The sequence below is a fragment of the Chelmon rostratus genome, chromosome 20 (genome assembly GCF_017976325.1).
Source record: "Chelmon rostratus isolate fCheRos1 chromosome 20, fCheRos1.pri, whole genome shotgun sequence".
Lineage (NCBI taxonomy): Eukaryota > Metazoa > Chordata > Actinopteri > Chaetodontiformes > Chaetodontidae > Chelmon > Chelmon rostratus.
Genome location: NC_055677.1, coordinates 14,268,652 through 14,293,451, shown reverse-complemented (window position 1 = coordinate 14,293,451; position 24,800 = coordinate 14,268,652). Strand labels below are relative to the sequence as shown.

General features: G+C 42.8%; 1 protein-coding gene across 1 annotated transcript in view; it reads left to right on the top strand.

Moving 5' to 3' along the window:
- ctnnd2a (catenin (cadherin-associated protein), delta 2a) overlaps positions 1-24,800 on the top strand; it is a 198,205-nt gene that overhangs the window by 78,953 nt on the left and 94,452 nt on the right. The window contains exons 6-12 of the mRNA XM_041961934.1: positions 2,666-2,720; positions 3,654-3,867; positions 4,262-4,379; positions 5,831-5,963; positions 10,904-11,056; positions 22,910-23,101; positions 23,138-23,282. Of these exons, the coding sequence (XP_041817868.1) occupies positions 2,666-2,720; positions 3,654-3,867; positions 4,262-4,379; positions 5,831-5,963; positions 10,904-11,056; positions 22,910-23,101; positions 23,138-23,282 (1,010 nt within the window). The remainder of the gene's footprint in view (positions 1-2,665; positions 2,721-3,653; positions 3,868-4,261; positions 4,380-5,830; positions 5,964-10,903; positions 11,057-22,909; positions 23,102-23,137; positions 23,283-24,800) is intronic.

Sequence of the window (24,800 nt, the reverse complement as noted above, 5' to 3'; positions counted from 1 at the left end):
TGTTTAAGTCTCAGATAGTTACATTGTTTGAGGAAGGGCAGATTCTTCTGTGATGTTATGAATAAATTATGCATGAAGAGTGAAAAGATGTGGGAGTAAGAGGAAGTTTTTTAAGAAGAGTTTTAACAGCTTAACCCATTTTGCATTGACGTCACCCTCTCTGAACACTAAACATTCTGTCCATTCATTTGAATGGAGAACTTCCCCATAAACCCCATAAAAAAAAGGATAATTCCAATAATATCCTCAGTGAGCTTTTCAAGATTGAATGAAGTTTTTGTTTTGACCTTTGTCAAAGTAGTTAACCAAAAATGAGAAAGAAGTGAATAACAATAATGGAGGCAAATTTGATGAATTGTGCCTTTGTATTATGAAAGACTGAATGATTATTGGTCGTTTGGAATGAGTTGAAATCAAAATAGTGATTTATTTATGGAAGAAACATTTGACTCTGGATTTCAGTGCATAAACTGAGATCGCTGTTGACAGTTCTGAGAAAATCCTCATACACAAAATCAGAATCAGACTCATGGAAGTTGTTCACAACGAGTATCTTTCAGTCTATGTTGAACAAATTGCAGTAGCAAAGTCATTTGCGTGCCATTTGTCTGTTTATTCCTACTACATAGCTATTTACAGCACACACACACTGATCCGTTAAATTTCAACCCATTTCTGTTCATCTAGCCCTTTTTATCTTCATGGCCTAATATTTTGACTCTAGCCATGATTCTATCAGTGTATTTACCATCCAGGGTTGTTGGTGTGAGAATATAATTCACCCCATCCTTTGTAGTTGAGTCAGGTTAAGTTGCAGCTTCCTTCCGGATTTACTTCTTATGTGGTGAGATCAGGGTGGATCTAGCAACTCAAGGTTGAAGGCTATTCTGTTCACTTTCAGCGCTTTTGCACACACACAAAAACATGTTGGCGGAAACACACAGTGTCATGTTACGGAGTCAAGAATGTGCAAGAAGACATGGAAGCTGCTGTACCATAGCTATTTGCTATAGCATACTTTACCAATTTTCCATTCATTCAGTCTTCATCATTGCCCTCCTGTCTCTGCTAACCTGCCTGTATTCCTCTAGAAACTGTTTTTAAGGAAGAGACTGCTAATCCACTCAGAGATAAATCAGGCTCCATGACCCCTCTGCAAACAAAGCAGGGCTGGAACCAGTGGCCTGTTGTCTTCAGCAGACACGCTTTGGCTCATCATGAAGCAGGAAAATATAACCAGAGACTGCCTTTGAGAAGATAATGGGAGATTGTGTGCCTGTGTGGGTTGCTATATTTATCCAGGGAAGGTTTGCTGACCAGGCACAGATTTTTTTTTTTTTTCGCCCAAGCTTTCTGCACAATTGTGTAGCTGCAAATATTCACACCTGGAAACTGTTACAGGATATACAAACATAGCACTCTAACTTAACTCCACATTATTGATGTGTCTGGGTGTGTGTTTGCTTGTTGCTACGCGCTGGTTATTGGACGATCAGATGTTTTTGGTCATTTACATTGTGTGTTTTTGCACAAGTGCATGCATGTGTGCTGAAGTCTGTCTCTGCCTGAATATACAGCTTCACAGAAAGAGTGTCAGCTTATCATCTTAAAAATGTGTGTTTATGTTTCCCTCTGTATACAGTTGTGAGTATTGATAACTTTAATACTAAAAAACAGAAGATTTGAGTGCTGTGACTGCCTGAGAGTAACTACTGTATATGCAGTGATGACAGTGCTCCAAGGTGACTCAGTGACTGTGTGCTTGCATAATGTGGCCGTGTGCAACTGCAGCGATGTCAGGCTAGTAATAATGTATTTGAATCACCTTTACAGCTTTAAGCATCAACATAAGGCTATATGAGGCTCAGTGGTGCACAGGCATAGACCCCCCCGACACACACACACTGTCTCTGGAGACTGAAGAGAATATATTAGGATAGACCCGCATAGAAAGACATCTGATGCTCTAACTTTTCCTCACACGCTTGCATATGACTTTTTGCATGGAGTTAATTGCACATAGCAGTCAAAGCTGTAAGCAGATGGACAGCGGATGAGCGAAAATGTTAATTTCTTACAGCTGCCTTTGGCTAGAAATGAAGGCTGCTAACTTGCAGTGTATAATATGCATAGATTATTTTACCTTACAAAATCAATAAGAGTGATTGAACAGCAGAGGCCTTTGTGTTAGTCTATTATCTAAATTTAATAACAGATTCTGTTGTTTGAAGTATTTGAGAATATTGGGGTTTGTGCGATGACAGATAATATTAAGACATAAATATCTTATAGACTGTGTAATCCTCTCTGTTTGAGTAGGTGGTGCAACAAGGCTTCATGACAAATGATTTCAGTCAGCTGAGCTCCAAGGACTTCATGGTCTGCTTCTGTGAGTCCGTTTGAATCACCCCTCTGTTTTCTTTGGGGAATTCATTACTAGCTGCTCTAGGTTCATTTGGGACTCCTCAAAGGCTCGACTGAACTCATTGTGCATGAAAGTTTTTGATGGCAACTACTACTTTATTCTTTTTTATTCTGCTTTTCTTAAAATGTGTCTCTCCCTTTCCCTCCTCCCAACTTCTCCCTCCCCCTCTATGCATCCCTTCTTCCCTGTCATGACTCTTCTTCCCTCACTTGCTGTGTGTGTTCCCCCACATCCCCTCAGGTGACATCTAGTCGTGCAGCCCAGCAGCAACAATCGCAAACTGGAGCAGGGTCAGGTAAGAACTCACCTCATCTTCTCTGTGCTGCTCTTCTCTGTCTCTCTTCATGAAGATTCATTTTCTTTATAATGAATTAATCTGGCATAGCATGAAGCACTGTGGATACACAGAGATGACATTTGGAGACACTGACAGACATGCATGAAAATTGGAATAAAACCCTTGCTACTAGTAGATGTTTTCAGAGCCTGCAGTACGTATAATTTTCTCACATGTTGTATTGCTCCTTCGTAATTTAAGCTACATTGCCTCTCGTCTCTGGAGCCACTGTGGTTTGGGATAAAGGATTTGGACCATACATGTATAGTACTGCATAAACTGGGTTATAATTTCCTTACCCAGCCTGGTTTTAATTTTTTAGAAAAGTCTTTTTTTATTGACTTGTCGTAGTCGCTCTCCCCTGCAACGTTTTCCAGTTTCAGTTCCAAAGCCAGATATATCGTCTAAACAGCGTGCTCTGGGTCTATTCCCCCAGCAGAACTAAAGAGTACCTAGACCTCATCCTTTCCAGGACCCCATCCAGAGACTCTAGGACAGCTCTGAACCTTTCCAAGTCAGAGCCTTCCTGTCAGACACTTATAGTCACATAGAAGCCGTCCTCTTGTTCTTTTTGGACAACTCCAACACAACTCTACGCACAGACCTGGTTAAAGGCTACAAAAACATAACAGCAGACTGTGCACTTATCTCCTGAATGAACTTTTGTTTAAACCTTGCATTTTGACTTCATTTTTGAGCCAATTTTAGACTTTTGATAACCCTCGTGAGCCAGACCTATAGCTTTTTAAATATTTTCTTGTCCCTGTTATCAACCCCCAGTTAAATGCCAGGCCTTTGGATGGAGATGACCCGCCTGTATCTGCACTCACAAATCATCGACGTCAGCCTCGTTCTGCCTCTTTCTGTGTTAATTGAATTTCCTCTCTCCAGGTATTTACTACTCCAGCTCCACCTTACCTGCCCAGCGTGTCAGTTCCCCTCTGTCTGGAGGAGGGGGAGGCTCTGGATCCGGTTCCCCCAGTAAACTTCAGCGCCTGGGATCAGCTTCCGACACGCCGGGGTACTCCACCACTCAACGCCTGCCTTCCTCTTCCTCGTCTCCCAGCAAACAGTCTCCTGCGAACCGACTGGCCAAGTCATACAGGTTGAGAGCCACAGCGACTGTGACGCTGATCCTGATTTTGATGTACTGCTGCTTATACTGATGTATAATAGTTTGATAGTGTTTGAATAAGGAGATGGCATTTGAAATTACTGTATTTAACACATCAGTCTCATTCATAGGTGTTACAGAAAGTATGAGAGGAGAGATAAGTAATGAGTGAGTACAATAGAATAGAAGAGAATGGAAAGGGAAAATTGCTTTTGGAGTCCATTGTCCTTCAATATATGCCGGCATGCAGGGAATATGAAGTACTCACACACTTCACACACGATAGAGGAAGCATATGACCGTTTTTATACGTGAAATGGAATGAATCATTTGCAGTCATTTTTTTTTTCATTAAATTGTGTTACTTTGTCCATTTCTCTTGCAGCACCACAGTTGCTGTGACAACTGCAGGAGGGGGCGGGTCTCCCCTGAGGGTCGCATCTCCACCCAACTCTACAGCAGCAGGGGGAGGGGCCAGCTCATCATCGTCCCCTCTTCACCAGGTACGCTGTGTTAGAGTCTTACAATGGGACACCTGTGAATTCGTATTGTGATAACAACAACAATAATAATAATAATAATAATAATAATAATAATAATAAAAGTGATATATATATATAAAAGGATGCAACGAATGAAACGAATCAAGACAAGTCAAGATCATAATATCATAATCATAATATTTGCATAATAATGATAATATATACAAAATATTAATTATTTGGCATAAATAAAATAGTCCAATAAAAAGAAATCGATCTAAAAGAAGAAGAAGTCTGTTTTGAGCTGTTTGTTAAAGTCACTCGGGGAACATGTTTGTTGCAAATGCAGTGGTAATGTGTTCCATAGTTTTGGAGCAGAGGCACTAAAGGCTGTTTGAGCAAGTGTTTTTTTTTTTTTTTTAGTCTAGAGTCTTTTGATGCCAGCGAACAGGGCGTCACAGTAATTTAGTTGTGTTATGATGAAGGCAGGGGTCAGTTTTGTTGCATCCTGACTGTAATAATGTCAGTGTGGTTTTTGAAAGTAAGGTCTGAGTCCAGAGTAAGTCCTCATAAACTATATTCCTCAAACTGTGAGTGAAATCAATCTAAAAATTGCTGAATAACTTAATTATGTTTCAGCATGTGAAAGCTGCATAACATGTGATTATAAGGGCATGGTTCATCAAGGTTCAGCTTGTGTGTATCCCATGGTTTTCCACCGTTACAGAGCAAGTTATTCTGCACTCAGTAGATTTAAAAAGAAATTTGACAGCAGCTATTATGTGTAGCATAAGATTATATCTAAGTGCAGTATTTACAGGGATAATGCCCAGTGTTAGTATTTTTCGAACGGAGCGGTAATTGTACCATTCTGTTTACGTATAATATTATATAGTCATAGTATTGATTGATGCCAAGTGGCTGGGTGTTAGAGGGAAGATTATGCTCTTGTCCACTTTGTCAGATCTTTAATTATGACGAAGAACGGCGTAGTGCAGCTCCAGAACAATTACAGATTGAGTCATATCTTCAGACAAAAATCTATACAAGTCAGTTTTAGTTATGTAATCATTTCAAATAGCATCTTATTTAAACCTGGTTTCTGAGGAAAGGTTGTTGGATGCTCCCATCCAATATCTCACACTGTACCGTGATGAGAAGTATTTTTAGTGTGGGGGTTCTCATTTTAAATTCTATTTTTAACTCTAAGTGGTTTGGGCATGGTTTACACATAGTGCCAATTTTAATTTAGAAGCCCATTTTACAAAAGTTTCTGAGTTGGATGTAGACACAAAAGTGAATTGGCAAAGTAAATTGAAAAGAAAAAATACAGGTACAAACTGCCGTGTGAGCTGTTACATATTTGGCTAACAACACACTGTTATTGAACAGGAAGTAATTACACCAGTGTGTAGACCTCACGCTGTATGTTCACTGAGTTTATTTACAATAAACAACTATTGCTTTTGCAGATGAGTTCAGGCATAGGGAGCTATGCCACTCTGTCTCCCAAACGGCTGGCAGCCCACCACGCTTCTGACCAGTACAAGATCTCCCACGAGCTCTACGCTACCGCTACCCTGCAGAGGCCTGGCAGTCTGGCAGGTGGGAGTTCACACACCCATGCACGCAGTGCCTCACGCACATACACATACACCCGAACATGTGTAACTCCACCACGGGCATTTAATAACTTTACTGTGTCTCACTGAGTACGCTGTTTTAAAGCCAACTCTACTGTGAGTAGTAAAAGGATCTCTCACAACATCAGGATATGTTTGAGTGTCAGTTGTTGATCCACCATCGTGTGTCACTGCAGCATTTGTGCTATAAGACGGGTCCCTTGTCACACATCATTGCATCTCACAGCCATTCTAAGAAACGTCAAGTTCTGCATTTACGTCTGTTGGATTAGTCAGTCTTTTTTAAAAAGCACATTGTATTGTAGTTGGTATCACTTGGTTATCTACTCCATTTACTCGCCGCACTTGGATGTACTTCATGTAAGGCGTAGGAGCATCTCTGGGGCTGGCCTTTATCAAGAAGAACCTCAAAATGAACGTCTGTTTAGTGGTCATGAATTATGAGCTGGTTATGAACAGTTCTGCTGTGGCTACCTGCTTTAAGAAGATTCAGATTGTCTTCTCTTTGCACTGTCTGGGAGCTGAATGTGTTCGAATGACACTGGTCTTAGTACAGGCAGCATTCAGGCTAACAGAGACTTTTATTTGCTGCTGCAGTTGCATTGACTAGTGAATGGCTTGCTCTCGTGACTCTACAAAATTGAGTTGGCTGAATGTCAAACTGAAAATGAAAATATGTTGTGGAAGCTGTTTATGGTCCATAGAAGTGAAGTGTAAAATTTTATTTGAGGCTGGCTGTTTGTGCCTGTTTGAATTAAATACTGTAGATAGCCCACTGTTTCAAGGACTTTAAATTCTCAAGGCTTGTATTACAAGTGCCATTCAGACTAAAAGTACTTTTAGATTACCTTCTTCCTTCATTTGGCTTTACTCAAATTTACACCCTGTGCTTTAGAGCATGAGAGCATGTAACCGCCTCATTTATTTATTTTTTCAGGGAGGGGTTTAAGGATTGTGGAAATCTGTGAAGATCTTTATTTCTTCTTCATTGTCTACTTCGACTTCTTCTTCGTCTTAAATGTATACGTGGATATCTTGTGAGCTAATTGTACCTGTGAGCTAAGTATAGGAAAAATCTTCACCGTTTTTGTATACCGGTGAATGGACAGACTCAGCCCTGGCAAAAGCCAAATTAGTGCCTTTGTTACAGCGTCCTTTGCCACAGGTTGACTTTTTAACATAAATGAAATATTTGACATGATTAATATTGATTAAACCAGGTAGCAGTGTTTTGAAGCTCTGGAGTAGGTTGAATTGATTGGAGCTATACTGATGAAGAACATGACCTTCATGCTTTACCCTGAGGGCGTGACTGTGATCTTGAAGCAGTGCCTGGGGTTTCATCTCTCCTGAAGGCTTTAAATGAAGAAGAAAAGACAAGAATGAGTCCCAGTGAAAAAAGAGGTCTCAGACTGTCACTATAATTAGCATACCTGCCTTGTATGATTATCAGAATTTGCTCTCCTGAGCTCGGACTGCCACGCTGTGGTTGATAGAGTCAGAGTGATTTAGAGGTAACTCACCAGTCCTGGAAATGCAATATATCAAATCATCTACTTCATTGTAATTTTCTTTAATTTCTGTTACAGCCTAGAATTATTTGCAGATACCTTCAGTCAGAGGTTTGCTTATCCCCAGAGGGTATTATCCTCCTGTAAAAAGCACAGTCGGGTTCATCTGAGTAGCATGTTTGGAGAGGTACTCAACAGCTCTACAGCACCTACTCTACAGTGGAGTTAAGCTGCGTAAAACCAAAATCGTCCAGAAAAAGAAATTATCTCTGTGCTTTTTGCACGAAATGGGCTGAGTGATACAGTCTGTTGTGTATGAATATTGCCTTAGTGGTACAATAGTATAACACAAGCCAAAGAAAATAAATGACTAAGTTCTTTTTAGCAAATAGAGATAATTAGAAGTTCATCAGTTAAAGAAACTGAGCTTCCTTGGCATTGACACTGACAAGGGGCTGATATTGAAGCCTCAGGCAGCAGCAGTGATGCCTTGGATATTTCAATATATGGTCCTGTTTCTATTTGATATGATCACCTATTAAGTCTCAACTTGACAGATATGCCACCCTTTCTGGGCAGAATTACAGTAGGTACAGTACATGGTTGCATATAAAGCAAAGAATGTAAAATCCTCTTAACTGTAGGTGTAGGTGATTTAGTTTGCTTTCTTCTTAACTGCACAAACAGGACTGATGCATTCAGGGAGCAGAGTTGTTGTTTTTCTTTTTTTTACTTTTTTATCCTTTTTAAATATTTTACAGAATGAAACATCATGGGAGGTCATCTCTGTCATTTCTCTCTCTCTCGCTCCCCCTCTCTCTTCATCATTCTATCTTCTCCCTCTGCCTTTGAAAGAAAGAGGTCTACGAGAGGGCCCTTGTGAGTAAAAAAAATAAATGAATAAAGAAATAAAACCGACTCACCAAGACTTCAAAGAGGAGAGGCATGATGGAAGAGAGAGAGCTGGGATGAGTCATTTCATTAATGGGTGTGTCCATGACTCTAATTAGCACTCCTTCATGCATATTCTGACCGATTCTCTCCCTCTCTCTCTTGCTTCTTGTCCCTCTGTCAATCTGTCTCTAAATTCACCAGATTTCAGTTGAGTTCAGTGTATGTTGTAGAGTCCTACGATCCGCAACAAACTAATCAGAATATAGGTACAAACCAACCAATTAAAATACAAATACTGTAGTGACCCCTTTCGCCAATCAATCAGGGGCACCTGGTTGCTGATGGTGAGGATGTTTCGACGTGTGTAAATGACATTTCCACTGCTTTGATCCAAAATAATTATGGTGCTGTTAATTGTTCATATATTTCAGTTCCAGCTTCCAAAACCAATAGTTGTTTGCTTACCAGTGCAGATTACCAAATCACAATTGAACAAATACCAAAACAAAGCAACACAACACGCCACGGTCTAAAACTGTTTGCTTCCCTGTCATCAGCCACACCTGAGTGCCTCACCTGGCTGATTATATGACCTCTCACACTTCACAGCAGGGATGCCCCCAGTAGTGGGAAGCACATGCACGGAATTGGCTCTTACAACTACAAACCAACTAATCAGATCTACAAACCAACCAATCAGAATACAGCTGCAAACCAACCAATCGGAATACAACTACAAACCAACCAATCAGAACAAAGCTACAAAGCAACCAATCAAAACACAACTACAAACCAAGAAATCAGATTAGAGCTACAAACCAACCAATCAGCCAGTTAACCACACTGTGAAGGAGGACACAGTGAAACTCCATAGCCTCTTATTTGAGACAATGCGACAAACCTTTACTTTATCTTTTGGATAAGGACATGGCGTTCAGGTTAGCTCTTGTTCATCCCCGAAGGAACTTGCACCACCCCACCATGTAGACGGTTCGATATTAACAGACTCCACAGACTGTTCTGTATTTCTGTTTGGGTCTTCAATGTGATTCCCCTTTAAAATACTCTCTTTGGCTTGTCTTGTTTTTTTGGACAGTTAAGACAAGAATTAGACACCGATCCTAAGCTGCACCAAAAACGACAGTCCATCATAGCTGCATGGTACTGTATGTGCTTGATCCCACTGAGATGGCTGAGTGCCTCAGATGAATTGATTTCTGATATGATCTGACGGATTGTGGGGTTCTGACTGTGTTAAAGTTGATGGTGGATGCACACGGAGGTTTGATTCGGAGTATTGAAGCACTGCACTCGTCCCCCCTCATGCACTGGAAAATCCTTTGGCACGCGACTCGGCATCGACTGAGAGCTAATGCGATATGATACGACGTTGGCTCCACTGGACCGTCTCTCTTTCTCTCAGTCGCTCGTGGCTTTCTGGGTCTGTGTGTATATATGAGTCTGTGGACGTCTTTTCACTTTATCCTCTGCCATGTCACCCAAGCCCTGCTGACTCGTCTTCATATTCCCCCAGCCTCCTCCTTTTCTTCCCTTTCCTGATTTTAATTTTGAGCTCTGTGTTTTCATAGGGAGGCCTTACATTTGTTCTGCTGTGTAATGAACAAATGCCTGCTGTCAATGTCTTCCTTGCCCTGTGTCTGCGGGATTCCTGCCAAACACAGAGCAAGAGGGGGGGGACACTACATCTCATTATTTTATAGCTGACGACCAGCAATGTGTTCCATGGAGATTAAAAAAAAATGAATTACAGAGGCATTCCTCTCTCTAGCCCCTTTTTCTCTGTCTCTCTCGATCTCTGCCTATTCCCCTATTCCTTCCTATCTCATGTATCGCCATGCATGTATCTTTTTTTTTGCTCTCTTTTTCTTTTGTTGTCATTTACTTATTTATTTTTTGCACGTCTGATTTGGTGCATTTCTAAGTCTCCGCTTCCCCCTCCACTCATACAAACATATAAACACACCCTCGCCCTAATCTGTCCACTTTATAAATAGTGGGCTGTCTGTCTGTGGCGCTCAGCGAAGAAAAGGTCCAGGGTGAAAATGGACAGGTCTAAAAACAGAGGGGTCATATAGGTGCACTTTTTGTGGAGTGAGTGCCTTTTTCTTCTTCTTTTCTGCCCTCTCATCATCACTATTGCAGCCCCCCACCTATCATCTCCACACCGCTTCCTTTTCTCTTGCCTCTTGCGGGTACCCATCCATCTTCTGCCACGTTCATTCTTCCCTATGTGCCTCTTCATCCGCTCTTTCTTTTACATCCTCTTGTTTCGCCATCGCCACCCTCTGTGGTTCTCATCACTGCCGTACTATTCCACCATTCTTTCCATTTCCTGCATGAAATTGTGACCTATCTTCATTTTTTCTTCCCTCCTTGAAATCCATCTGTTCAGTTCCCCTGGGCCACCGTTCCTTACCTCATGTGCTGTACTTATCCCTCATTTTCTCCCCTATCTTCCTCTCTCTCTTTTCTTCAGGCTCTCGTGGCTCCTATAGTAGTCAACACAGTCAGGAGCCCCTTCGGCCCTTGGGGTCCCCGGAGCACCACATAGATCCCATCTATGAAGAACGTGTCTACCACAACAAGGGCCCCATGAGGAGCCTTAGCCAGAGCCAGGGGCCAGATACAGGCCCCTATCGCAACAACACCGGTAAGGCCCTTCCTGCATGTAACAGCTATGTAGTTTAGTTCTATAATGCCTTTAAACATGTGAAAGCTAACGTATGAGTCCTTTATTTTTACTTTTATTCTTAAACCTTGTCACTTGAATATTTAACATATCAACATATCAGCTGTGGCAAAGACCCCCTTCCCTGCAGCCGCTGCAGACAGACAACAAAGATTATAGATACATTTAATAAAGGAGCTGGGATAAACATATGTGAGGAGGCGAAAGATGTGTTCATCAGGAGATGAATTTACATCAGTTTGCTTTTTGTTTTGTCAGTCAGTCACACAGCTCACATTCACCTCCTGTTAATTGACGCTGGCTGCGCACAACACTCATCAGGACAATGTTTTTCCCACGTGAGTTCACTGTTACAGCCCACATTCAGTCAGTCAGTCGAACACTAATGTTTCCAAAAACTTTGTGCAACCAAGGGGCAAATGGAGAAAATACATGAGAGAGAGTTAAGAATAAGGAGTACTGAAAAAGCCATCACCAGCCCTTTTTTTATTTAGAAAGTACCCATTCTGCATGTTTCTTTTCATTTTTTTTCCAGAAGCACAGTTGGGCACATTTTCTGTCAAACTCACGCAGCCAGACACACTCATTCTCACCCGCTCCCTCCATTACTCCATTGTTGCCAGCAATGTATTTTTAATAGGGCCTCATTGAGCTTATCTCAATGTGGGTTTAGGTACGCCATGTTAATCCCATTACCGTATCATACCCACATGAAAACACCCAAGTCGGTCACGCCACGTTCACAGCTCCCTCGATGTCATTAACCAGCCTAGCCTTAATAGCTATCATTAGCATTTGGGTCAGAATCATAGCAGTAAATATGCCACTCCAGACCAGCATTTGAGTCGATCAGTTTGACTCACTTGAAAGGAGCGAGAATTGCCTTAAAGCACAGAGCACAGCTTTTGAAGCACATTTCAGAGTTAGAGGGTCATTTGGTTTCCTCTTATTCTTGTGGGATATTGCTTTGATTACTGTCGGTGAAATTCTGAACAGCGTATATAGCGATAGGATTGTCTTTGCAAGCAGGAATTAATTAAATAAGTGCGCTTCAGAAATGTACAAAGAGGATCCACTGTTATCTATAACTCAGTGTGCCTTGTATTTGTAGTTTCAATAGATGGGTATAAGAGAGCTCACAAAGGAAATTTGCACTGCAGCTACAAAAATCAATAGAGTGTGGATTAGACCATGTACATTTAATTGCAACGCTTGAGGTACACAATACGCTTCTGCTGTGATACAGTATTTTAATAGATTGTCTCATGTTGTTTGAGCTAAATTCTCCATCAGAGTATATCAGCATGAGCCTTTTCCATACACAGTTTTACCCCTGCTGCGCTACACCACATTGGTAAATCAACGCACAAAAGATGAGCTGCACCTTGAAGTCAGCGGGCCGTTGACTAAAGGTTTGGCCTTAGCGCAGCATGTTTTAAAAGTCTTGTGAACAGTATGTGCAGTGACTAGGAGGTTGTCTAATAAGGATTCATAATGCACAGAGTGATAGCACATAGTGAACTGATAAGGGCTGTGCTGACATGCTGAGCGGTAAGTCATTAATTATGTCATTGTGCCTTTTCTTGCCGTGGCAGCCTCACATTATTGGTTCATTAAGCTGGCATGGATCAATGTAATTAATGCTATAAGTCATTCCTCCGGTGGAAGGAGAAGGGAGACGTTTGTGTTGGTACTTCACACCTAAAATTTGCAAAGATGTAGTCAGTGGGTCTATATACAGCGCACAGGTTCAGGCTAATTCGAGGCCAATTTAAACAAGGCACTTGCAAGTCAAATGAAGCTCACGGTATGCATTGAGAGCGTGGGCCACCGCATTACTTAACTGGACACTTGACTGTGAAGAGGAGCTGCTTGATACAACAAAACCAATTTAAGGGACTATAATTGTACATGCAGTGTTTTTTTTTTTATTAAAGTGGCCGTTTCCTGACCCATTTTAGGCCAGAGAGGCAGAAGGAGGGGAATAGGGAGCAAACAGGACATGAAAAAAGCAAGTAAAGCAGACACATAGTGGGGTCAAGACTAATTTCACAAATTTGGTAAGTTTGTAGAGACAAAACATACAGTTGGTTTTGTTTTTTAAACAGTTGCGCCCTCGGCTGAGGATTTACTTTATATTTTACAGAACTTGTGTCTGCTTTCAGCCTCCTACATCCAGTAAGAACACCAATAAACAAACAGCCCTGTAGTCTTGGTAAGTCTGCAGGCATTTCCTCGCAGTGCAGTGGACAGCGGTTTGACAACACACTTGCAAATTGAGTCAGGTCCAGTTTAAAGCTCTGTCAGTTGGTTAACCCGTCTGTCTGTCTGTCTGCCTGTCACAGCTCAGTCCACCTTTATGTACTTTGTTGGCCTGAGTGTTGCTGTAGATTAACATCATTGTCACCACATCTAAACACAACTGAGGAAAATCTAAAAATAAGCTGCTACTGAACATCTGCTCCACCTGTGTGACTGCGTGTGTGTGTGTGTGCGTGTGTGTGTGTGTGTGTGTGTGTGTTTGTGTGTGTGTGTGTGTGCTCCCGTATCCGGTCAAACCTCTCTCTCACATCCACACACCGCTCCTCAGTTACTCTCACCGGCTGCTGTCTCACCCTCTTCATCCTCCTTCTCCTATCCGCGCAGCACATACACGCATCCACGCGCCGCATAATAACTATTGTGCGAGTATGAGTGTGTGTCTGTGTTTTTGCGCCACACATGTGTGTAGGCAGTGGCACGCAGCGTTTCATTCTTGGATTAAACCAGGCCAGTGCCCCAGAGGACTGCAGGTTAATGTGGCCTATTTCAAGCGATTATTCCTGCATGGTCACAGTGTCTCTAACACACACATGCATACACGTGCATTCAGTCGCAGCAAGGAAAAGCCTCGGGATGTGGTTCACACATTATTTTTCCAAAAAAGACTTTGTGTGTTTTTCAAATCAGCCTCCAGTTTGTCACTATGCTTTCCTTTCTGTTTATTTCAGCCTGGCTCTCTTCACCCTCTTTCGTGACCTGTCTCCTTCTGCTTCTTCTTATCGTCTTTCTATTTTTATACGTATTTCTACATGTTTTTTTTCTTTTATGTTCTTCTCCTTTATCTCATTTATCATAGTCTCTATTAATTCGGAGCACAGTGCACATCAATGACATCTTTTTTCTGTAACTCTTTCACCTTCTTTCATGCCCTCCTTCTCTTTCTCTGTTCTCTGCCTCCTTGTTTTGTCCCCTTTTCTCCCTCCCCTCCTGCCTTTGCTCTTACATTTTTGTCTCTGTGCCTCCCCTCCTTATTTCATGAAAGCTATCTTTGCCTGTATTAATGACTCTGACCACTGGGAATAACAGCGGCTCTGAATGGATGTGGCACTTTTTCTCTTTAATAGCCTATCATCAGACCTGCACGTAGCTCAGGTGGCGACAGCGAGAATGGGTAGATTCACTGCCACGGCTATTTGTCAGGTGCATCTAGTAGCCTGGTTGAACTATTGCTGTTGATAAGGGGTGTTATGTAGTATAACATTGCTCCCTCCAGTATCTGCGGAGGAGACAGACACAAATTCCCCAACAATCATTAATCAATCAAGCCACAGTAAGCAACAAGGTTATATTTCCTCAACCATTAACAGAACCGGATAACCAAATGACACAAAGCTGTGTGGGGGAAAAAAGGAGAGTTTATATTTTGTGCCATACTTGGCAAGCAGCTTACATCACAGTTTACGTCGCTACAGAAGCGTTACTCTTCCCAGTTCTGTAGTTATGTTCGAGTGTTTCTGCCTTATCACCTGCCAACCAGACAGCACCATGGACAGTGCTTTATTCTGCATCCACTCCAAAAACAAAGCCAATTAAGAGGCTCATCTTGGACACTCTAGTTTGCTTTAGGTAAACCATTCTATATTCACGTCTTTGTAAATTGTCATGATCTTTGGTTGTGGCACATCTCTTTTTTTAGTCTCTATGGTCTTCTGACTTCCCTCCTAAATGAGGACGGACACTGATTTTTGCACTTGAATAATGAGTTTTTGCTCATTGAGTGTCTTTATTTTTCTGTCCATTTTTGGATAAATGCTCTGAGGGCTGCAGTGTTATATGAACCACAGAAAATGTGAACACACACTTTTTAATGTCAGGTTTATGCAATGAAATGCATGCAGTTCCCAGGACAAGGGATCAACTCTGTTACATAAGCACCAGGGTGTGTGTGTGTGTTATGATGTTTCTCGAAACCAAAGCAGGATTATTTTTGCTTGAAGTTGCAGCTCTATAGCAGCGGTCCCTTTTGCCAGCGCACACTACGCATGCTCAATAAGAAGGACTGAAAGAAATATGCATCAAACCATTAAACCAATCTGCTGCCTCCTTTAAATCTGCTGTGTTCCTTCTGTAATGAGATCTGACACCCTAATGAGGGGGACAGAACAGAGAGAGTGATGGAGGAGAGAGATGAGAGGGAGAAAACAAGCCTGAGAGAGTATGGAGGAATGGATAAAGACGGAGCGGACTTGAGAGAGGGTGCAGTCACAGTGCGTCTTCTGACCAGGAGGCAGGAAAAGTTCAGGGCACCTCTTGAAAAGAAAAATGTGACGGATCCTTGAAAAGAAAGGAAAAGGAAAAGGCTCACTTTCATCTGGCACATATCCTCTGGTATCCATATGTGGTTTCTAATGCTAATTATACTTACTTGGGCTTAAACTAATCTTTAGACAACCATTATTTGTAGCTTCTTAAATACTGTACATACTCATATACTGTGAATGCACACATGAATGCATACATACACCTTCTTCTAAAGCTTTTAGGTACTTGTCATTGTTCACACATTGTGTGTTCAGACAAGGTGTCATTAAATAAATATCTATATGTCATGACATCACTGTGCAGTATGGTCCATGCAAGTAATAGTGGTAACAGCGATCATCATGAGCGAATTGTTGAAGGAACAGCAGTCTTATAGCGCAGCACTGGACTTTGATGCTCCTCAGTAGTCCCGAATCACCTGTTCTTTATCAATTAGCGTCCGATGGAACCTCGATGCAGGAAAACTGAAGCGCTGCAGCGTTGTTAGACCTTTTGGCTGAAGCATCTCCCCAGTTGCTCCAGTGTGTCACTCACCAGGCTCGGCCTGTCGCCGGGTTTGATTAGGTTTGTTTGGCCAGGATCAATTTCAGCTTGGCCCCTGATCACGCTGGTCTTTTAATGAACCCACTGTCTTCTGAGCGCCAGTAAAGAGAGAGTCGTGAATTTGCGCTTACTTATCAAATGGTGTTTACTCCACTGTGAAAACAGTGGCAAAACACAATTTACGACTGTCATGCTGCAGCCAGAAAGACATTGAATTGAAAGGCAATGTCAAAGATTAATTATCTGAGGGTCAGTTTGAATTTGTTTTTTAAATCGTGAACAGGACAGGAAGGAGCGGGGACTGAGAACTAAGGCGAGAACAAAAGAAAATGTATTTATTTCTGTGCATTTTGAGATGATTTTTCGCCACTGTAGTCGCCTTTCTAACAGATGAAGTGAACTGTGACAGGCAATTAAGCTGTGACCTACAGTGCTATTCAACTTACTTACAACAGCTCAATTTCTAAGCTGAATTCAGGTGATTTATACTTTGGCTTAAACCTGTACAGTATTTACAGTGAGTTTTTGCTGAAGCCTCAGAAAGCTTTAATTACCAGCTCAAAGCATCTGATTTACTCTACAGATCAGCACAAATTCTTTCCCTTGCGAAAACATATGGCTCTTCATAAACGTAGTTATAAGTCGGGTTGGTGCTCGTCACGCTGCACCACCCTCTCGCACGCAGACACACTCACACACACGCACACCAGTGGCCGCTAAGACTGTTCACACATGGCAAATGTATGTACAAAGCATGGAAATGAACACAGAGACACAAAGGCAGGACTTATTGCTTGTGACTTGTGTCCCATGCTATCAAAGTTTACATGATTAGCATATTCTCTGTCTTATCAGCAGTAATGAATTCATAAACATCGAAATGAACATTCATTTGTTTTTGTCCTCAGAGATCGCAGTCAGCACAAAAGCAGCACTGTCTTCATCAAATGAACAGAAACATTCATATCTGCTGTTTAAAACATGTTTTATTCATTAATTGTTTAGTTTATCATTGTATACGTTGGTTATTACTTCTGCAATATACACATATAAATGAGCTGGCCTCACAATGGTATCTTTAAAATCAACAATCTGTCTATAAAAGGTTTGAGAAACACCTTTTAGCCCCTTTTCTCACAAACCTGTTTCACTGTCACTATATTATTTCGAGTGAATTAAACTCAAATGTGCTCTGTTAGTTAGTCATGTTCAAGTTAAGTGTGATATCCATCCATTTGCTGACCCACTTATCTTACTCAGGGTCGTGGGGGGCTGCAGCTTATTTCGGCGCACAGTGGGCGAGAGGCAGCGCATGCACAGGAGAGGAAATTCACACTGCACATGGGTGATACAGAGTGTCCAGTCCGCCTAACCTGCATGTCTTTGGACTGCGGAAGGAAAAAAAACGAGCATCTGGAGGAAACCCACATAAAAACAGGGGAAATGCAAAGTCCATACCGAAAGGCCACAGCTGTCAGATTCAAATCCTTGCTGTGAGGCGACAGTGCAAAGAACTGAGCCACCATGTTTCCCATAACTGTGATCCTTTTCTATTGTTCTGATAAGCCACAAATAGCACCAAGATACATAATGCTGGTAACATCTTTAATTTCTCAGATATTTGTCAATATGAAGTTGATAAGAAGTCTGATGTGGGGACATTGAGAATGTGCAGTAGAAGCTAGCAGATGCTACACATTTTCTTAGCAACAGCACCATTATGCTAATGCGAGACAAGGCAAGTGTACTTGTTCAACAGCCAGTTCTATTACAAACTGGGTGTGAGATTATACATAAAGACCCCATTTACACCTGTCATTGAAATGGGATCTGTATAAGGATACATTATCCAGATACCTGCTGTTTCTAATGTGCTCTCATTGTCCTCATTGACATCAAATCCCTGTCCTTCGGAGTGAAACCTGTACATGAGTAATTTGAGGTGGCGGCAAATCAGCCCCAGACTCCCTTAAAAAAATCATGTAATTTCGTGAGCTGTTAAGTTTGGGAAACTTTATTAACTTTGTGAAATGCTGTCTATGACAAATTCCTAAATATTTGTCTCCTCTTGTAAATTCAGCAAATATAAAATATTTATTTATTCCTCTCTTTGGCAATTAATGACTTTTAGTTTAAGGCCAGACCACCAACCTCTCCATACTGCAAGGGATTTTTTTGCCATACATGTGCACATGCCATACATGAGTATCTCTTGCTTGCAGTGGCCATGTGCCTTATATATAGACAAGAAACTTGTCTTCCTATGACTTTCACTATTGTCCTTCCACAGCATGATCATTTAGGAGCAATAACTGGCCTGGAGCCCCTGCTGTGTCTAAGTGGCAAGCTTGGAGAAAGACATGGCACCTTGACTCATAGAGACAAGTGTCCCACAGCTCCCACACTGTAAAACGCTGTATGTTTGATGCTGAAAGTGTAAAAGAGGGCATTTGTGTGTGTGTGTGTGTGTGTGCGCGCGTGTGTGCATGTAGCCTCCAGTGCTTCCAGCTCAGGAACATCAAGAGCTGTGTGTTGGCCAGGAGGTTCTCCCAGGGATAAACAGAGGGAGAAACTAATCCTTACTCTCCTTCACATCCAAGCAGTGTGTGTGTGTGTCTGTGTTTGTGCACGTGTACACCATCAGTGGCTGCTCTAGGCAAGGTTGTGTGCGCATGCTGTTGCATGACCTTAAAGCATTCGAAAAAGACGTGTTACATGCACGCATGTTTAGTCCATGTCAATCACTTGCATATGTAGAAACCCATGTTTGCGCACTTGTGCGCACACTCGATGCGAGTGTGTGTGTATGTGAGCGAGATAGAGACTGTACTGAGGGGTTTTGTGTAATCTTGCTGAGCGCTGAAGCGTGTCGAGAGAAAGGACATGTCCTCAGCTCTGATCACATAGTCTACTACAACCACAATAGAGGGAGAGAGATAGTGAGACAGAAGGGTGTTAGGGAAGAAAGGGAGAGAAAAACACGAAATGAATGGGTGATGGAGAGAGGATGACACAAAAAATGGAAGAAGAGAGGGGGTGCAAAGAGGGGGTGCAAAGAGGGAGGGCAGGGATCGAAAAGGAAGGATTCAGAAGAGATGGGTGAGGGGAAAAAAAAGATGGATTGAGGTATAGACGTAGTGGGACTGATCTGGAGGGGGAAGGAAGAAGTAAAGAAAGGAGAAAAGAGCAAGGGAGTGATGGAGAAAAAGAAAGTGACAGAGACAGAGTAAGACTGAAAGAAATGGAGGCAGAGATGAAAGAACAAGGAGGACGGACGGACATGGAAAGCTCAGAGGATTGGTTTGATCTCGCTGTAGTTTTTTCCCCCCCTCTCCCTGTCTCTCCCTCCCTCCCTCCTCCTGTTTTCCTCCATCTCTTGTACATTCAGCCAGGGCTCCCTCGTCTCAGCAGCCCGAAGAAAAAGTCTGCCCCGCTCGAAGCTAGCCGGCCCCTCAGCCGACTGGCTAATTGTGGAGGTATCACTGTGTCAAATGACTAATAGAGTTTCCCTTCCCGTCGCTAATCTGCCAGCAGGAGCACAGCCGCGATTTGTTTACTCCACACCAAAGCAAGGGAATATGAAGACACACCCGCCCTTTTATTTCCTCCCAAACGCAATTTCACGCCGCCAGAGCGTTAGGTGTGAGCGGTGTTGGTGGAGCACGCGTGCATCTGTTTGCGCACACAAGGCACATTTCACGATTTGTTTAATGTTTCATGAAACAGCACAGTGAGTTTGCCTCGTGCTGGCCTTATTACGGACGCAGCCTCTGACACTCTTCCATGCGTTTGTCTTCATTCCATCGCCCCAAAACCAAAACCTGAGCTTCCAATTACACGCTTAATTTTCAACCTATATTGAGTCTAATTGTAATCTTAAGATAATCAAGTTCTAACCGATACAGAGTTTAAGATTGGTCAAAAATGGCCATCGCTCCAAAATTCTGAAGCCCCGGCTGGTTCTCACAAGGACAGGAACTCAGGAGCACATACACAATGACACATGCATGCATAAACAGGCGCCCACACACTGATTTTTGCCCGGCAATATTGGCCCCAAAGGTCAAGTCATCAGTCAGAACACACCATTACCGGAGGAAATGATAAATTCAGCAGCACTCCATTTTCTTAAGGTAGGAGAAGAAGAGAGGGAGAGCGGGCCGAAGGATTGAGTAAAGAAGGAAATGGAGTGCATAAAGAGGGAAGCTGAGCACAAAGTAACAGAAAATAAAAACAAAAGAGCGGGCAGACACATGAATTTGGGGGGAATTTCTCCGTCTTTATGCTCCCCACGATCTCTTATCATTTGTGCTTTCTTTCCGGTCCGTTCTTCAGCTTGTACTGGAGGAGATCCCTATTCAGTGGTCACAGCACAGGCTACTTAGACAATCGGACAAGCCACTGTTTTCCCACTCCCTCTCTGGCTCTGGGGTTCGTCCTATTTACGTGCTCCCGGTGAGCAAACACTGACACTGGTGGTGTTGGCTTACAGTCCCGGTGACTGATACCACACACACCATTTACAGAGCACAGAAAAGACTTGGATTTGCTTCCGATGGGATGCTTCATTACCCTCCCATACGCTCCGTTCTACGTGGCTGTACTGTCGCAAACTATCTCCTCCCTCTGCCCTCTTGTTTGGCTGTTTTCTAAACTGCAGCCCCATCCCTCATCTCTCAGATGTTTCTCTCCTCTTCCCAGGCTCTCTCGCTGTTTCTCTTTCCCCCGCCTAATTCTTTGGATCCTTGTCAAATTTGGGGCATCAGTAGAAGAGCTCGCACAGCCTTTAGCCTCATGGGCATTGCATGGCAAAGTCTAAAAGTTGGATTTTTCACTGTCTGGCTGGCAATGGAATTGTTAACCTGATTTTAGAGTTGGGAAATAAAAATATGCTAATGTGGTTACATCATCCAAGAGGTTCCTTGTGCCTCTGGTGGGTCGACTAATGGAGTTTACCAGATATGGTGAGAAGAATTTAAATAAGAGCTTTGGTTTAATCTGTCTTATGTACCAGATGCGTGGGGCAGATCAGAAGTGTGTGTGTGTGTGAGAGAGAGAGAGAGAGAGAGAGAGAGAGAAAGGTGAAAAGGAGAGAGATAAGAGGGTTGTGAAGGTCAAGTAAATGCCACCACTCAAGACAGCGCTAAAGAGCAAGTTTGTTGGTCACATAACGATGAGACACTCAACCTCAGTACACACAACCACATTCACACAACCTCCAATCCTTTGTTTAGTTAGTGTGTGTGTGTGTGTGTGTGTGTGTGTGTGTGTGTGTGTTATAGAATGTGTAAATGCGTGTGTTTATACGTTTACACCCATGCACGCTTTATGAGACGCACAGGAGTGCTTGTGTCCTGGCCCATGCCTACAGTCTTAAGTGTGCCTGTGTTCTAGTTTGTGTGCACTTTGCCATCCAGACACATTTTCAGGGCTAATTCTCTCTGAGAGAGGAGGCGCACTGGCCTGTGTTAATGTCCCAGTCGACCACACGTCCACATATTGATTTCGAGGCTCTGTGATTTATCGCACACTCCCCGAAGAACACATTTATGGTGTTTTTGCATGTGTGTACGTACGCGTGTGTTTCTGTGTAGACGTACCTTTGTCCTAATGACAGATGAGATGGACCCCCCCCCCCCCCCTCCCACCGTCTGTCTCAGTGTTTTTACAGCCGGAGAAACAAGCCCCCCAGACTCACATTAACACCTTGATATATCACCGACCCACCGCTGCAACGCGACGGGGAGAAAAGGTGACAGCTACTGTGCCCCTGCAGGCTGCTTGCATTGCAGTGCAAATCCCCGTTCAATTTCCATCTCACTCTAAAGAGAGATACCTCGCTGTTTCGCTTTTTTTCTCTCTTTTTTTTAAATTTCTTGTATTTTTTTAGTCCTTATTGCTCACCAGGCAGACGTCTCACTGTGTGGAAAAAGTTTCTGCAATCGTCCCCTAGCTACCGGCAAATATGCTTACGAGCAAACTTTCCATTTTTCATAGCATGGGAATAGTGGGCTAATGAGCCATTTGAGTGACAAAGCTAACACTGTTTACATACACTCACTGCTATGGAAACAATTGCTAAAGGGGTTTTTTACTAGGTTATTGTTGGAACAGAACTATTGATAATTTGGTCTCAGGTATTTCTGTTAAATAGGGTTAATATTCTTTAAAAATGTGATTGAACTATTTTATTATTTTGTCTGTATTATGAAAAAAGTCACATTGCGTCAAGTAGAGTTTACAGAAAAAAAATATATACAATGCAGTTTATAGCAGCTAGTTTATAAGAGGTAATTCTATGTATTTTATATTTTTCGGACAGTTTTGGTCTTACACATTTCATTTCAGCAATCAATAAACTGATTCCCAACTTTGTGCGCTCAACTTTTGTCGATTTTTCTCTTTTCTCTCTTCAATCCTTCCCTCTGTTGAACATTGGTCCTTGGTGTTAATCCTGGGCATGTGGCCAATGTTTATCCATCCATATGGAGACATGGTTGTCTTTTCCCAACAACCTGTTCGTCTCTGTGTCTCTCTGCTTCTCTCCTCTCCTCTCATCTTCTCTCCTCTCCTTTCTTTCATCCTGTCCCTCTCCCCTCGCCTTTTCCATCGTCTTCTCCTCCCCTCCTCTCCTGTTCAACCTCGGCCCCCTTCTCTGCCCTGTAGACCTGACCCAGCGTGTCCATGACCAGGTCCTAAGTTATGTCCTCTGTCCCTACTTTCCCACCATAGCTCCCTCCTCCCCTGGTGTCGACTCCGCCCCTTTGCAGCGCACAGGAAGTCACGGCACCGGGACAGGAAACTACAGCCGTGGCGGGACCAACAACTATGCCACGGTGGGACCAGGCTACACCTCAAGTGGAGGTGGTGGAGGCGGAGACTTATATGGCTCAGACCCGTATGTGGCGGACCCCTACCGCACCCTGCAGTACTGCCCTTCGGTGGTCGAATCGCCCTACAGCAAGTCTGGACCGGCTCTGCCGCCCGAAGGGAGCCTCCAGCGTTCCCCTTCCATCGACTCCATTCAGAAAGACCCCAGGTAGGATAAAAGGGTGGTGTGTGTGTGTGTGTGTGTGTGTGTGTGTATGTGTGTACAGTACAAGTCTTTTGTGGGGTTCGTTGGACCACAGTGTGCACACATCACGCAGCAGAGGGTGATTGAACACACTCTGAAAGGACAAATGTGACAAACAATCCATGTGTTGGTGAGCGAGAGGATTTAATAAGTTTGATAAGAGTCCAAGGACACACACACACAAACTTGCATTACTGCTGGACATCCGTGGGCACATTTCATTGACGTACATTCGTTCCCCGGCAGCCGGGTCTGATGGGATGCACCTGCTTATGAACAGGTTATGAAAATGAGTTGAATATCTAGCACACACACACACATACCCACTGACATGTATGCACAGATCAATATTTCAGCCACCGTCCTAGTAAGCACTCAGGTGAATTCTCTGATATTCTTTGACCTGTGTGATTCCATGATTTGATTGTGAGTTCTTATCGATCAGAACATCTCAGCCATTAAAATTACTTACTTTTGACCTCCCTTTGGGTCATATTGATCAAACACATCTCAGGCTAAACACACATATATTTTGCGAGCCTAAACGTGCCAGCCCTCCTAAACTATTCTTTATTATTATTATTCTCTCTAATATTGATAGTTGATCTGTCTGTCAGTATTCAGTGTGGACTAGAGTAACTTCTGTGGAGTTTATACAGATAGTGCTCACTCCCCAGCACACCACCACAAAACATGCAAGGATCTGCATTGACGGGAGCGTGTGAGGATGAGGTGTGATCCAGGGAGGCTGGATTGACTAATAGATTCATAAATTCTAAGGCCCATCAGAGTACTCTCAAAAGCTCATGTCAACAGCAATCATTTCATCTGCCGTCTAGACAGCCCTGAAGTGAACAGCTGAATTACCGTGTTTACCTCACAAAATAATGTACCAGGAATGTGCGCTTGCTTATGTTCGATCGGCCCACACAGTGCATTGGCGGGCGATGTCAAAAGTTGACCCAGGTTCAACTTTTTTTGCCAGACGACTATGCACATTTTTGTCTGAGCCCTCTGTATTGAACCACAATGAAAAACAGAAATCTGCTTCTCAACTTTTTTTTTAGAAGCTCTGTTTCACCTCCCTTGGTGTCACGGTGTGTGGAAAAGAGTCCTACCTGGCTGTGATCACTTCCATCCTCTTGTCTCTGTATTTAAGCAAAGCTCACTCTCCCCTTTAAATTTTTATATATATATATATATTCTTCATTATATATTTCACGGATCAAGTCTCAGCAGCAGCTGTCAATCACAGGAGAGGGAGAAAGGCAGAGCGAGCAAGAGGCAGAGAAAGAAAGAGATGACAGAATAAGAGCGAGAGGATGGCAGAGAATTATTTACACCAAGAGAAAAAGAAGGATCAAATGGCGTGCACAGTCAGATAAACGTACAGCCCTCGTCAAGATGAAGCATCTGATAACGAGTGGAATAATGGCTGATCATTAATGTAATGTGATTGGCTGGCTCATCCCTGCCTTCTTG